The 13278-nt window shown below is 41.3% G+C and overlaps 1 protein-coding gene across 1 annotated transcript; it reads right to left on the bottom strand.

Moving 5' to 3' along the window:
- Positions 1 to 1650: 1650 nt before the first annotated feature.
- On the bottom strand, positions 1651 to 2595 carry LOC308694268 (olfactory receptor 52E4-like; the record flags this gene model as incomplete). The annotated part of the gene is made up of 1 exon (XM_081371726.1): positions 1651 to 2595. One exon carries the CDS (start codon positions 2593 to 2595, stop codon positions 1651 to 1653), a length of 945 nt encoding a protein of 314 aa, XP_081227852.1.
- Between the last annotated feature and the right edge of the window lie 10683 nt (positions 2596 to 13278).

Raw genomic sequence — 13278 nt, 5'->3', positions numbered from 1 at the left:
ATGGGATGCTGGTTTGCTGAGCCTGGTCCCCATCATGGGAAGCGGGAGTGCTGGTTGCAGCTCAACAGCTTAGTTTTGCTTGAGAATAGCATTAATATGCCGGACCACCGGCTGGACCAGCAGTATATCAGTACTTCACCGGCTCTAACCAGCCTGAACCTAATATGAATTCATGCTGGTTTAAGCTGGATTTTTTCAGCGAGGAAGGAATGAAAGACACGGCACAGTGGCTGAGTAAGCATGAGCATCACAGGATGAATGTTACTACAAAGGATAAATGGTTTACAGAATGGGTGAATGCAATGAAAAAAAGGATATTAAAAAATCTTACGATCTTAAAAAAAATGATACGGTTTAAATCGATTTTGCTGTTATTTTTGCAGTTCTATGCATATTTGAATGGGTTAGTTGCTAAACTAATTCTTTGTCTAAAAATATTATAATGGTTTTGGGTAGCTAGAAAACAAATGGTTACTTTCTGGGATTTTACAAATGGGATTTTAGGGACATCAAATTAGTAGATAATAGCAGTAAACAACTTGTAAGAGCTTGTAAAAGATTACAGAAAAAATATAAACAGTATGTTTAAATAGGGATGAAAATCACAATATTTATTAATAAAAAAATATTGGCATACATGTAACCAAGCTTGTGTTATGAGATGCCAATGAACTTGGCTCATTACTCAGCTTAATAAATGGTCATTTTAAAACTTAGACTACACAATAACACACACACACACACACACACACACACACACACACACACACACACACACACACACACACACACACACACACACACACACACACACACACACTATATATATATATATATATATATATATATATATATATATATATTGTGTGTATATGAGTATAAACTGTGTGTAGCCTATGTAACAATGCCACTGGTTTAGAATTGCATCAAGCCCTTCTTTAAATGTCAATCAAATTAATTCCAGCAGAAAAGAATATGTCAGGATTTGAGACAACCAGCTAAATTGTTAGTTTGTGATTCTAGAAATGCCAAATAAATTCTACAGGTTTTACCACAATAGAAATGTGACTTCGTTAACTTTTTAAAAAGTAAACAAATTGCTGTTACTACTGAAATGGCTTATAAAGCAAGTGTGTGTGTGTGTGTGTGTGTGTGTGTGTGTGTGTGTGTGTGTGTGTGTGTGTGTGTGTGTGTGTGTGTGTGTGTGTGTGTGTGTGTGTGTGTGTGTGTGTGTGTGTGTGTGTGTGTGCTTGTTTATATGATTCATGAGGACACAAATGTGTATAATTACATGGGTATTACACTGGTGTTACAATGTAAATGTGGTTTATGAGAACATTTCTTGAGTCATTGTTATTAAAATGGCTTTACAAACATGCTAAACAATGTTTTATTAAAAATGTAAAAAAAAAAATGCCAAAGGTTTTATGCAATGGGTAATGTAGGGTAAGTGTAGGGGGATAGATTATACAGTTTGTACAGTACAAAAACCATTACACCTATGGAGAGAGAAAGATTTGACAGAAAGACAGATTAATATGTCACATTGATGCATATCCAACTGAAAAGTTAAGTAAGTTTTGTACAAATTATATTTAGTATGACACCTTTCTAAAAAAATATATTCCAGTATTCTCTAGTGTTATTTCTTCACGAAGCAAAAACTTTTTGCTTGAAAAATTTGATCCCTTTGACCCTGATTTCTTTAGTTCTTAGGCCATATATAACAGGATTCATTGTTGGTGGCAATATCATAGCAGCAACCGCAATGAATTTTCTTAAGTGAGGAGAGATATCTTTTATCCTGTATGAGATTATCGTGAAAAGACCCAAACACTCAAACAAGATAAAGACAATTAGATGTGTACCACAAGTCTGAAGAGCTTTACTCCTCGTGTCAGAGCTTTTGTTGTGGAAGCAGGCTATGAGGATCCTTAGGTATGTGTACAAAATCAGACCCACTGTTACCACCTGACAGACAGCTGTCAACAACAGACCATAAACGTTATTAATGGTCGTGTCTGCACAGACCATCTGAAGCAGGGAGGGATTGTCACAGTACGGATGGGTAAGATAAGACCTACAGCGAGGCAAACGCAGGAGAAGAATGAAAAGCACGGCAATCAGTGTCAAATTAGAGAGCCAAACCAATGAGATGATCTTCATGATGTGAACGTTGCTCATAATGATAGCGTATCTCATTGGCTGGCAGATAGCAACATATCTGTCATATGCCATGGCAGTCAAGATGAAGACCACAGATACGGCATACACATGTATAAAGAAAGCCTGAGTGATGCAAATGGAGAACGACATGGTCCTGGTATCAAAGAGGAGCTCCTGCATGATGTGAGGGAACAGGCAAGTGGAGCCGATGAGGTCATTAATAGGCAAATTTAACAGGAGAATGTACATTGGTTCATGAAGAGCCTTATTGGTAATGATAGTGAACAGGAGGAAGGAGTTGCAGAACAATATGATTATATAATTCAGAGCAGCAAGGACAAACGCAACAATGGCCTTCTCAGGAGACAGATCGAAGCCCTGAAGAGACAGATCAGATGATACATTGTAGACATTGCCGGCTGAAGACATGATATCATTCTAAACAAAGTAGAAAAGAGCAAATATAGCAAATATATTACAGCACGACCAATATGGAGTATGGTATACTGTATGGATAAATGTGTAATATTCAAAATACTTACAACAGATTTTGTGCATTTAGAAATGCTTTGCTCTTCTACATAAAAGACAGACAATTATGAGCTGTCAATAACATGGCAGTTGCTAACTGTCTGACTGATTGACCAAGCAGTCATGCAGCAACCTGACCTGTCCTAACTAGTGTGTATGCGCTTTCATCTTGGGTCTTTTATACTGTCTTAAAGTTATCTATCTGTGGGGAAAACCCCACTAGGACGATGTCATTGTCAAGATGTTATATGGATATGGTCTCTGGAGCACAAGTTTTATCAGCTGACAGTATCAGTATTAACGATGAACATTTATGCAGTTTTATTACCAACACAGAATATTATAAACTTATTTTTTTATTATAAAAAAAGGTTAATTAACCCTTTAAGCCCTGAATTTTTAGAGTTGTTTTTTTTCTGACATACACAAAAGTAAAGACTCATAACTCCAAAAACATACAGTAGCAAGGAGTCAAAAGGTTGGTTTTGTTTGATAGAAAACTTTTTACATTTTTAGAAAAAAAATTTTACATTTGGACAAATATTTTTTTAATTATAATTTTACATATCTTTCTTATTTGACATGCAATAACTGCAATAGGTAAACTAAAAAGGAAGGAGGACATCTCTTTTTTTGGTGAAGTTCCCCTACAACTGCATCTGGATTAAATGTTGTGGTAAAAGCATAAAACAATCAAAAATTACAGCATTTGGAACCAATGTTGCCTTTTTGTGGCATTTTTTAATTTATTCTACCTCCGTGAGGAATATATCGTTATCGACACAATGGAGGATTATGTCGATTTGGGACTCATTTCAGTCGGGAGCATCCACTATAAAGCCTGTTTTATGCTTCTGCGTCGAGTCGACGCCGTACCTCCGCGGACCCCTCTGCGTCGACGCGAACCCCTCTCCAACCCCTCCGCCGTAGCTCGACGCGCACCTCCAACAAATTGTAACTACGCGTCGAGGCGACGCAGACCCCAAGGGCTGTGATTGGTCAGATTATACATTATTTCCGAAGTGTAGCTTTTCCGTAGCTGTGCCTTTTTTAATTGTACTTAAAACTTTGCCCTTTGTTCTTATTCTCTTATTCTTATATGTTCTTACTTATTGTATAGAAATTTGGGGCAATAATTATAAAAGTTCACTACTCCAAAAACGAGCAGTTAGAATTATACACAAGGTGAGATATTTTGACCACACAAATATATTATTTCTGCAATCTAAAATTTTTATTTTTATACTGCTCAATTCTTGTATAAAACCCACAAAAATATATGCATATGTATGGGTGATAAAATGATTTTTTAATTATTTTTTATTGTGTTAATATATTTACATATTCATTTATCTTTTTTTAATCAATCAATAAATAAATCAACGTTTGTTTTGCAAAAAAGATTGTTGTTTATTTACAATACAATGTTCATGGTTACATCATGGATATACAGTTATTAACCAAAGTCTGCCACGGGACACTACATTATCCTGCCATGGCACAGTTCCATGTGGAGACTTCTTTTTCTCCTGCGATTAAACATTTGCAATAAAATCATTTGTTAAAATACATACAAGGCTTCTATGATGTTTATCATGGATCGCAGTGGAACACGCACTGTGAATCCGAAATATAACGTTAGATGAGGAACACGCTCATTGCTCTGTGAGGAGAATATTCATTCTTATATGGTTATTTTTATTACTGCAGTATAATTTCGTTAAGCTCTCTGGCTGATACACACACATATAGCTTTGACAGACGCTGGAACATTGTTGTTCAACGTCGATTAGCTCCAGCTGCAACAACACTCTCTCTTTCTTTCGCTCGCCATCGGAAATGAACAAGCGGAACCGGCGCACTGAACCAAAACAAACTAGCAAAGAGATTCGCGAACCCCACACCCCCCTAGCGTTCTGGCGGTGAAATGCACCGCGATGCAACGCAACCCGACGCAGAACTATAAAACGGCCACGACGCCGTAGGAGTGACGCCGTCGAGTTGACGCAGAGGCATAAAACAGGCTTAAGTAATGACATGCCATTTTCTACAATCTGTGCATGTTTCATGAAGTTATGAGCGAAAACGCCACGTGAAAGCTACATGTTTGTTCTTAGTTAGTGCCTGTGCACCTGTGGAATTTTATTAGTCATAACTCCGAGAGGAGTATCGGTTTCACTTTATTTTGATGGTCCCTTAACACACTCTGTTGACTATAAGTAGCATTGCACCTACATGTCAACTAACTCTCATTAGAGTGTTAGTAGAGTATTAGTAGACTGGAAGGGTTAGGGTTAGAATAAGTTGACGTACTTACAAAGTTACACCCAATCTAACCCCCCAGAAAGAAGGGGTATCGGGGATGCACTCTCAACAGCAGCCTTCAAGGGAGGGGTCGCCAACTGGCGGACCGCAAAATGCGTTCATATGGACCGTGAAGCCTTTTGACATAATGAAATAAATAAATGCCGCTATTTTCTAATAAAGAGCAACGGGTTGCTATAGTTGCTACTACAGTTCCTATGCTCACTGTTGCTACGTTCAGACGCGTAGTCATGCGTGCAGTGTAGAGAGCAGAGAGCGTGCAGACAGATGAAACTTTCAGCGAGTGAAAAACGCAGACAGATAAAACTTTCAGTGAGTGAAAAACAATGGCATTTTCAAAAATTAGGAAAGTTGACGCTGAAAACCGAGTTTTACGAGATGAATGGGTGGAAAAATACGCATTTATTCTTCCTGCATCGAGCTGTACGAGGCCTGTGTGTCTCATTTGCTCTGAGTCTGTCGCGGTTGTCAAAAGTGGAAACATTAAACGTCATTACGAAGCTAAACATAGACACTTTGAAGAGACTTGCCCTCAGCAATCCGAGGTAAGGGCGAAAATAAATGAGCTCAAAGCCCAGTATGAGCAATCTACACAGGTCCTCTCTCACTCATTCACCGCCCTACAACGAGCATATGAGTGTTCACTGAGAATACAGTGGATTTTAGGTAAACATAACAAGCCCTTTACGAGTGGTGAAATAGTAAAGGAGTGCATGGAGGCGAAACACTTTTAGATGGAAAAGAAAGACATGAACTGAGAGAAAAAACTAAACAAACCCCACTTTCAGCAGCAACAGCCGCAAGAAGAACTGAAATGTTAGCAGAGGATGTGAAGTCACAACTTGATGCTGCTATTTAGACTGCACCTTGCATAGCTTTGGCAGTTGATGAATCGACTGAAATTAATGACAATGCTCAGCTTGTGGTGTACATCAGATTTTACCATGCAGAGAAGAAAGATTTCATTGAGGTTCATCTTTCATTCATCTTAGGCGTCACAGCACTGATAACACACACCGAAAAAAGCACTTTAGTTTTCCTTTTAAGTTGTTAATGTTGAAATGAATGTATGTTCAGTGCAGATTTAGAGATTAAGGCATTTTGCACAGTTTCCTTTATCATATTTTTGTCAGACATTGTTACTGGTTGAATTCAGATATTTTGTACCAAAGCAACTTAAAGGACATAACAAAACAGCATTAAAATGAGATCAGTTTTGTGAAGGATTACTTATGTCTGCTTATGAAAAGACATGTTTATCCATAACATTTTATTTTGTTTAAAAAAAAAAGAAAAAAAAAGTTATCTACACATTTCTTTAGTCTGGTAAAAACCCGTCAATTCATATTTTTAGGTATATAATTGTCCGGACCTCGGCTGGTGAGGAGGGTTCATTTACTGGACCTCAAGCAATTTTAGTTGAAGACCCCAGATGGATCTGAGGACCGTCCTTATCGCCAAGAAGACTACAGGAAAGAGGTCCTGATGCCAATGGCACCAGACCTCTGAGGGTAGTCCCCTCTGGGAGGAAGTGGTCAACACCTCAGTATACGGTGCCCATTTACTCTTAGTGCCCTCAGGGGGCCGTTCTGCCAACCCTGCCACCTCGCGTGCTTCAGGGTGCAGCGGTATACAGCGAGCCTATATCTCAGTGTCCACCCAGAAATGTAATGGCACTGAGATGCTTACCCCCTACGAGTAGGGTCTCAGATCTACCAGTTCAGTTGTTCCCTGCCGGTTCTCCGCTTCAGGGCACCGAAGTGGTTGCTCGAAATACACCAGAGGCCTGTCTCGAGAGGCTGGTTCCCTTAGTATATTTTCTGGCAGCGTGGAAGCTACTGCCAAATATATCTTGATGGGTCCTGTGCACAGTCGAAAAGGGTTACACTATTCAGTTCGGGTCTCGACCCCCCAGATTTATGGGGGTCCTACACACAGTGGTGGGCCCCAAACAGGTTCTGGTTATGGTACAGGAGGTAAAAACTTTGCTGGGTCTCAAGGGCGTCTCTCTCCAGCGCGCATTGAGTCAATCCTGTCAGCGGTGAACCGACTAAAGCTAGGCCAGTCACTCACTGTCCAACGTGATACCTTTTGGCCTGTTGTACGTGAGACCCCTACAGTGATGGCTCAAGACCAGGGGGTTTTCCCCAAAGGGGCAATCCTTTTCACATGATCAAGGTCACCTGGCACTGCTTACGTGCCTCGTTTATGTGGAAGAAACCCTGGTGTTGGAAGCTCTTTGTCGTCGCAAAATGCTTAGGATGGATGCTTCCCTCACGAGATGGGGAGGCCCTATCATGCACCCGGTGCAATGCGGCGCCAGATGCGACACAAGTGTTTTTTTGCTAGTTTCAGCCCGACGCAGTTATCATTTTCAGGTCCTGCACCATGTTGTTTAAATAACAAATGCATTTGCACCCATTTTTGCGCCAATGGCCGTGCTGGTCTGAAAACGAAGTGTGTTCAGGCGCATTGTTGGCATGTTGCTCTTTTGAGGCAACTGAAATAGACTTCACCATTGACCAACAGAAACCTGGTCTAAAGTCAATAGCGCAATTTTTTTTGTTATTTAAAGAGTGCCTTAGTAATATGCATCTATAGGTGGGTCCATAATGTGCGTACACTTTGTCCCGTAGATCTGTTTCCTCGCTAGAGAACTGTTCAGTTTATAAGCTTGCAAATTCAGCCATAAATTGCGAATCCACCATGGCGCGAGCGCAACTAGCTTTTTAAAGGGAGTGGGAGGTGAGACTCTGATTGGTTTATTGCATGTCACACCCAAAACTCGCCCATTACTCATTAAGAGAATAGTGACAACACTTAGACCATGCACTGGGCGTTCAGACCATTTTTCCCATCTTTAAACTAGCAAAAGTGGATTTGGACATGCCTTAAGTGCGCTTGCAACGTGCACTTTAGCCCAAGCACTTAGATCGTTAAAATAGGGTGAAAAGGAGTAAGAGGATGCTTAGGTAGCTAGCTTGAAGCCAATGGGGCTGTCAGTAAGAACAGGTCTAGTCACTCTGGTGTTAAGGTCTTTATTTTCCTTCCGAATCAGGTATTGGATATGTGTGTGTATGTAGGGGTGTATGTGTGTGCGCGTGTGGTTTCTACAAAGAACAGAAATACAATGTTTTAGTTTACAATAAACATAACATTGAATTCACAGGAAATAAAGTAATTTAAACAATACATGAGGCCATCTACTCATAATATAATCTCAAATACATATCTAAATAACTAAAGAACATCCCTAAGCAGGAAATACAGCAAAATAAACACATTTAGGACAAACTTAAGAAATACAGAATAATAGTTAAGTGTCAAATAAAAGCACTTACATGGTCAAATACGCACACGCAGGAAAAAAAAAACAAAGGAGAAAGAACTCAGTCCTCTGCACAGTGCATCCATGTGCACCAGAATGAAGGTGCTGTGGGCACAGGTGCAATTTATAAAGCCTGATAGTGTCCTAATTGGCTTGAGATCAGGTGGGTGGAGCTAGAAGTTAATAGGAAAATTAACAAGCTAAGAGGGGTGTGGAACATGATTGGCACCTTGAAGCTTAGGGACACACAACTTCTCAACATAGGGCCTATGGTCTGTGAAGGGGACATCATCTTTACTGGCACATCATCTGTCTGGAAATGATGACTGTCTTTCTTTCTCTCAAGAATTTCCTCCCAGACCTCAGACAGAGCAGGCGGCAGAAACAAATCAATGGACGGGCATTTAATATTCTTGGGGGGGCCTAATTATGACATCCAATAAATTTTTCTATAGGACAACAACCAACTATTGCTACAACAGTTTCACGGCAATTTCAATATCCTAACTACAATTAGCCTATTGCCCACTCATATTTTGGCTACTGAAGATATCATGTTACAGTTATAGCCTTGGTCTACATTGTTCCGTGAACACAGCATGCTATAAGCCAACTTCCTATAATAACAGCCTTATAGTCACAAATCTCAAGTTAAGTATTAAATCAACCATGCATAATCAACTATGACACACTCACACACATATAGCATATCAGTGTCAAATGCATAATTTACACCACGGCTGGTGCAACTTAAGAAGAGTAATAAAAACAACTGGCCTACTCACGTTCTTAATACAGCTGAAGTCGACGTTTTTGGGAGTGGAATCCCCTCATGAGTTTCTCTTTCCATTTGTTTCTGAATCTCCTGGTAAGGTCCTTCTCGAAGGCAAGTTGGATGAGATGGGCTTTCCGTTTGTGAAGCATGCTCCGCCGGTGTTCAGAATAAATGTTTTTGAGTGTGGAAAATTAATTTTCACACATAGCTGTTGATGCGCCCAGTGTCACAGCATTTGTCATGGCAATAAGCACACTGGGCATTGCTTGCAGGGCACAGCTGAATTTGGTTAACATGTTGCTCAGTGTCCATTTTCCATCATCCGGAGGAAGTTCACTTTCACAGAGTTTGTTGTAAAGGAACTGGCGGCCCACGATATACTCCGATTCAACAAGTTCAGTGCCTGTTAGCTCCAGTAGAGGTTTTACCCTAACTGTATCCATAAAGTTCTCTCTGTCGGCCTCCAGGTCCAAGGCAGCCAGCGCACCAATGAGATGGCTATTACGCTCACCAAAACGCGCACATAGCTCTCCGTGCACTGCATCCACAACACTATAAAACAACCTCTCCAGTTCAGATTTTTCATTTGTTTTGTTTTGTCCAACACTTTCCTCCACTACAAAATCCCGTAGATTCTGGTTCAAGACACACTTTCTCTTACTTGGTACAGTTGTTGTTGTCGTGTCGTCATTGGCGGCTGGTACAGATGTGTTCCATAACGCACAAAATGCTGTCTCATTGCGAAGTTGTCCAATGCATTCCGACGCACTGTTAACGAGTGTTACAGCAGTATGCAAGTCCATGTTCTCGGCTTGTAGCATGCGGTTTGGGGGCTGTAACAGGGCTAAAACTCTCCGGATCAGGTTAGCTATGAACTTGAAGCTCAGCTGCGTAACTGCGCGAAGGAGACCCACGGCCTCGATGCGCACATCTGCTCCAAGGGCCCTCGAACTCTCCACTTCAGTGAGTACTGTTAAAATATCATCAAAATTGCCAATTATGATAGATACTGTCGCCAAATGACCTGTCCACCGCTGATCCAATAGGCGTTTTAAAGTTTGGCCTTTGTAGTGAATTGATATTGTGGGTTTTCTAAAGAATTTGTAGAGCAGATTGCAGATATGGTAAACTTCCTCAACTGCATTCTCAACTGGCATGGCATGAACAATAACCAAATGAAGCTGGTGATTAAAGCAGTGCATGTATGGGATATCACGGCCAAGTTTATCCTTGAGTAGTTTCTGCACTCCTCCATTTTTCCCTGACATAAGGGAAGCACCATCATAAACCTGGCTTAATATCTTGTCAGTGCTGAGTCCGATTTTTTTTCAACTCATCAGTTATTGTTGTAGTTAGAGTATCCGCATCCCCCTTTCCGGCTGTAGCCATGACTAATAAGCATTCACATGCTGTGTAATTTTCATCAACATAACACACAACTATTGAAATGTTTTTTTTGACCTGTAGGGTTCCGTCCACTTTGATGGTGTACCATGAGTCCCCGATCTCTCTGATAATTTCTTCTGTCAGTATGGCGCTCATCATTTCGATGACCTCGTTTTGCACATCATGGCTTGTGTATGTTGCATTTCGAGGGATGGATTTGGTTATTTCAGCCAGATGATGATCTTTTCTCAAAGTATACTCAAATAATGAGAGAAAAACTCCAGTGTTTGCATTTTCGTCTGTCATATTGGCAAAACTTTCATCGTCTCCTCTGAATGCCCATTGGTTTACAGCTAAAAACTCAATCATGTCAATAATAGTCGATATATAATATCTATTACGTGCCAGCTGGTCTGCGTGGACAAGCGTGCTGATCTCTGTACCTGTCTGTCTGTGTCTTTTGGATTCTTTCCACATAGATTCACACCTCAAGTGTTCTTGAGGAACCATGCTTGTTCAATCCCTTACTAGTCTCAGTTGCATGTTTCCAATCAGTGAATCCTTTCATGGTGAATATTGTGTCTGAGGAACTGAATTTGCGACATGGGAAACAAAAGGCTGCATCTGCTTTCAACGAGTATTCAAGCCAATCCCTATTTTTGTACCAACTGCAGCTAAAAGAACGCTTTTTCAGTCCATACAGCAGGGGTCGGCAAGTAACTTTGGCCGCGGGCCAATATTTGTTTAGCCAGTAGATGGCGGGCCAGCTACGCTATGGATACAAATTAAATACTCTTATATAGGCCTATAATCGCGGAATATGAAGGAAATGAATAGTGGAATAAAGTCGTTATTTTTGTTTGTTTTTGCGCACAAAAAGTATTCTCGTCGCTTGATAAACTTAAGATTGAGCCACTGTAGTCACTTGGACTATATTAACGATCTCTTTAATAACTTTTCTGGGCCAGCAAGTTTCGGTCACATAGCAGCCTATGGAGGAGTGAGACATGGCTCAGATTTCATCAAAAATATCTTAATTTGTGTTCCGAAGATGAACGAAGGTCTTACGCGGTTGGAACAACATGAGGGTGAGTAATTACTGACAGAATTTTCATTTTTGGGTGAACTAACCCTTTAAGCAAAACCGAGCGCATGTCGCTTCGCTATAACTTTACCGAGATGCTGCTGTTAGAGCGGGTCAGCGGGAAACCCCTTTTTTGTAAACAATCAGTCAAACTTCCGGGTGTTTTTTTGATAACATTATGAGTCAAACATTACACTTAAATACACACATCAATAAATATATCAATACTACACGTAAATTATTATTATTTTTAAAATAATTTATTAAATGCAAATTGGATGGAGGGGGGGCACAGGGGGGGCACAGAGGGAGGCACAGGAGCTCTGTAGGCGGGCCCGGCCCCCTAAGGCCCGCCCATAGCACCTGGTATGACCTCAGAGGCCACCATGTGCGTACGCTCACATCGGTGGTCGCCTACATAAATCACCAGGGGGGGTTGCACTCAAGTCCACTCTGCAAACTGGCGCACCAAATTCTGTGTGAGAGTGGAGAGTGGAGAGTTTTCACTACCTGGTGCAGTGGTCGTCAGCTGGACCCAGTTAACTGCCCTGTTGGTACAGTGTTGCAGTTCCTGCAAGAGTGATTCACTGCAGGGTTATCTCTGTCCATTTGGACCCTTTGGTAACACGTTTCCTCTATGGCACTTTGAGGCTGAGGCCTGCAATACACACTAGGGTAATGGCATGGGATCTGGGCGTGGTGGTCCAAGGTCTATCCCTGGCTCCCTTTGAGCCTATTGAAGAGGGTCCAGTTAAGTTTCTGACTCTCAAGGTGTTGTTCCTCTTAGCTATCACTTTTCTTAAAAGGATAGGAGATTTGCAAGCTCTGTCGGTTGCGCCATCGTGCTTGAACTTTGCACCCGGCATGGTAAAGGCATTCCTTCACCCTAGGCCAGGTTACACTCCAAAGGTCCCCAATAATGTGGCCAGATCTATTGTATTGCAGGACTTCTGTCCTCCTCCATTTCAGGATTCAGACCAGGAAAGAAATAATCTGCTATTTCCGGTAATCTGCTATGTCCACAGAGCTGCGTGGAGTAAATCTGATCAATTGTTCATCTGTTTTGGGCCTCCTAACAAGGGGTCCCCAGCATCTACACAGAAGATGAGCAAGTGGATAGTTGAGGCTATCTCTCTTGCTTATGAGTCGCCGGACTACCTTCCCCTTTGGTAGTCCAAGCCCACTCTACTAGAAGTATGGCTGCCTCTAAAGCTCTATTGTCAGGAGTTTCACTACAAGATGTTTGCGATACGGCAGGCTGGTCCTCACCGCACACATTCGTGAGGTTTTTACTACATGGACACCAGGGGCTCAGGTGCCCTTGTCTTAGTGCTTAGTCTTAGCGTGAGTATTCTTGAAAGGGAACACCTCAATTATGACTGTAACCTTGGTTCCCTGAAGAGGGAACGTCGCCCTGCCATATCTCCTGCGTGCCAGTCAGCGACTTGCTTCAACCTATTAGAAGCTATCAATATACTGTTTGGGCATGCTTTATAGTTTCCTGGTTCATGACGTCACCCACCTCTGATGTCTTGTCACACCATTGGACTGATTTCACACTTGCTTCATGGCGCAATCACGCAGAGCCAACCTCTTCAGGGAACCAAGGTTGCAGTCGTAACCGATATCCATGAAATCTGAAATTTGTTAGAGTGTTCTTATACACGGGTTTCTTGTATACAA

The sequence above is a fragment of the Scardinius erythrophthalmus genome, assembly GCF_964197995.2.
Source record: "Scardinius erythrophthalmus genome assembly, chromosome: 7".
Taxonomy (NCBI): Eukaryota; Metazoa; Chordata; class Actinopteri; order Cypriniformes; family Leuciscidae; genus Scardinius; species Scardinius erythrophthalmus.
Note: the sequence above shows the minus strand (reverse complement) of the source record. Positions and strands in the feature narration are given on the sequence as shown.